Raw genomic sequence first — 2,362 nt, 5'->3', positions numbered from 1 at the left:
TGTATTCAAGGGGTTAAATCACCATACTCAAGGGGTTAAATTACCGTACTCATGGGGTTAAATCATTGTACTCAAATGATGTAGCCATTGTACTCAACGGTTAAGTCGTCGGACTCAAAGTGTTAAATCATAGTGTTATTGAAACATTTTATTTAGCCAGAAAAATCGAGATACAAAGTGAACACTAAAAATAATACCGACATGGCTGAGTCAAGCGAGAGTGTGAACCCTCTTAGTGAAAGTGGGTCCCATAGCCGTGACTGCCCGTTAGAGACAATGTGGATACAGCACACTGTATACAAAGTCTTCGGTACACAAGGAGGCAGCGTGGCCGGTACTGCACTCGACCGCCTTCCCGTCCTCAAGTTGTAAACTAAAGTTACCCATTTACAGCTGGGTGAACTGGGACCCCTGGAGGCGAGCGCTGTACTGTATATACTCTGCTCCTACCCTCATAGTGGTACCTCATACTGTACATTCATCTCAAGGAATTATTATATAACATTACTATCATCTACATTACAATATATTACAATATACCAGTCATGTCGTCCTCTTTACGGTACAATATAATCATTACCTCGACAACATATATTATACTGGTTATTACGGATAAGTGTTACAAACATCTTAATACTTAAAATTATATGTATATATATATATTTTAAGAGATGGTTTAAAGGAAGGGGTTAAGTCATCGTACTCAAGGGGTTAAGTCATTATACTCAAGCGGTTAACTCGTCGTATTCAAGGGGTTAACTCATCGTATTCAAGGTGTTATATCTCAATTAACAGATCAATTTAGGATGGAGACGACCCCACACACACACACACACACACACACACACACACACACACACACAATCAAGAAGTATTTAACCTAGGCTAAACTACCCTAACCATACCTATCTTAGCCTAACCTAACCTAATTTGATCTAACCTAACCTAAACAACCCCAGCCTAACCTAACCATACCCAGCTTACTCTAACTTAACCTAACCTAACTTAACCTACCCTAACCTAATCTACTATAATTTCAACTAACTGCATCAGGTAGTGTTGGGGGTGGTTAATCTTCAGGTGATAAATAAGCTAGGGGGGAGGGGGGTGGAAAATGGGCGAGAGGGGTTGGGGAGGGGAGGAGGAATCTCACTGCATCCAGAATCCTCCCTTACGACCTTGCTACAGAAGTAGAAGGATCTGCTCTGGCTTTATGACCAGAAGTAGATTTGGCCTCTCTCCTCAAGACTTTGGGTGCCGGGGCTATGTAAACATTTCAGGGTAGGAGGGCAAAAGCTTTCTGGCCGAGATAAAGAATTCATGTGAAAATAGTTCAGTATTTATGACTAGCTGAGTGATCCAAGCCGAGTGATCCAAGCTGAGGCAGTATTACTGTTCACGTGTTGGCAGGGGGGAGGTGGTGAGCTCAGTGTTGGCAGGGGTGGAGAGGGTGTGTGTTCAGTGTTGGCACGGAGGGTAGTGGTGGTGGAAATAATGGTGGAAAAGTTTATTGAGTCATTGCTAAAATAATGATTCTCACACACACACACAAACACACACACACACACACACACACACACACACACACACACACACACACACACACACACATACATAGATAAAGTTCCCCTAATTAATGTAGATAATTGGGCAGTTATATCAATGTGATTCCGGCCAGGTGTGTGAAATCTCAAACGTACCACGGTCAACTGACTCATGTAACTGTAGACTGAAACCAACTGGTCCTCTAACTGTGGTGACTGTGGCTGCATCTAAACCTGTCCCTACAACTGTGTACTGCTGATCTAACCGGTCCTCTAACTGTGTACTGTGGCTGGGTCTAACTGGTCCTCTTAACTGTGGTGACTGTGGCTGGGACCTAACTGGTCCCTTCTTGTCCGTGATGACTGGGCTGGATCTAACTGGTCCCTCTTATCTGTAGACTGTGGCTGGATCTAACTGGTCCCTCTTAACCAATGACTGGGCTGATCTAACCAACCTCTTAACTGTGGTAGACTGTGGCTGACTTTAACTGGTCCCTCTTAACTGTGGTGACTGTGGCTGCATCTAACTGGTCCCTCATAACTGTGTGACTGGGGCTGGATCTAACTGGTCCCTCTTAACTGTGGTGACTGTGGCTGGATCTAACTGGTCCCTCTTAACTGTGGTGTCTGGGGCTGGATCTAACTGGTCCCTCTTAACTGTGGTGACTGTGGCTGGATCTAACTGGTCCCTCTTAACTGTGGTGACTGTGGCTGGATCTAACTGGTCCCTCTTAACTGTGATGACTGGGGCTGGATCTAACTGGTCCCTCTTATCTGTGGTGACTGTGGCTGGATCTAACTGGTCCCTCTTAACTGTG

General features: G+C 44.6%; 1 protein-coding gene across 1 annotated transcript in view; it reads right to left on the bottom strand.

Annotated features, from left to right (window-relative positions):
- Positions 1-2,079: 2,079 nt before the first annotated feature.
- The window catches only part of LOC121856702, a gene marked incomplete at its 5' end in the record, with an annotated part of 920 nt that continues 637 nt past the window's right edge, over positions 2,080-2,362 (bottom strand). The window contains one exon of the mRNA XM_042352393.1: positions 2,080-2,362. This exon is cut by the window's right edge and continues 113 nt beyond it. Within this exon, the coding sequence (XP_042208327.1) occupies positions 2,080-2,362 (283 nt within the window).

Source organism: Homarus americanus, unplaced genomic scaffold (assembly GCF_018991925.1).
Source record: "Homarus americanus isolate GMGI-L3 unplaced genomic scaffold, GMGI_Hamer_2.0 scaffold40025, whole genome shotgun sequence".
NCBI lineage: Eukaryota > Metazoa > Arthropoda > Malacostraca > Decapoda > Nephropidae > Homarus > Homarus americanus.
This window is presented reverse-complemented; position numbering and strand designations above follow the sequence as displayed.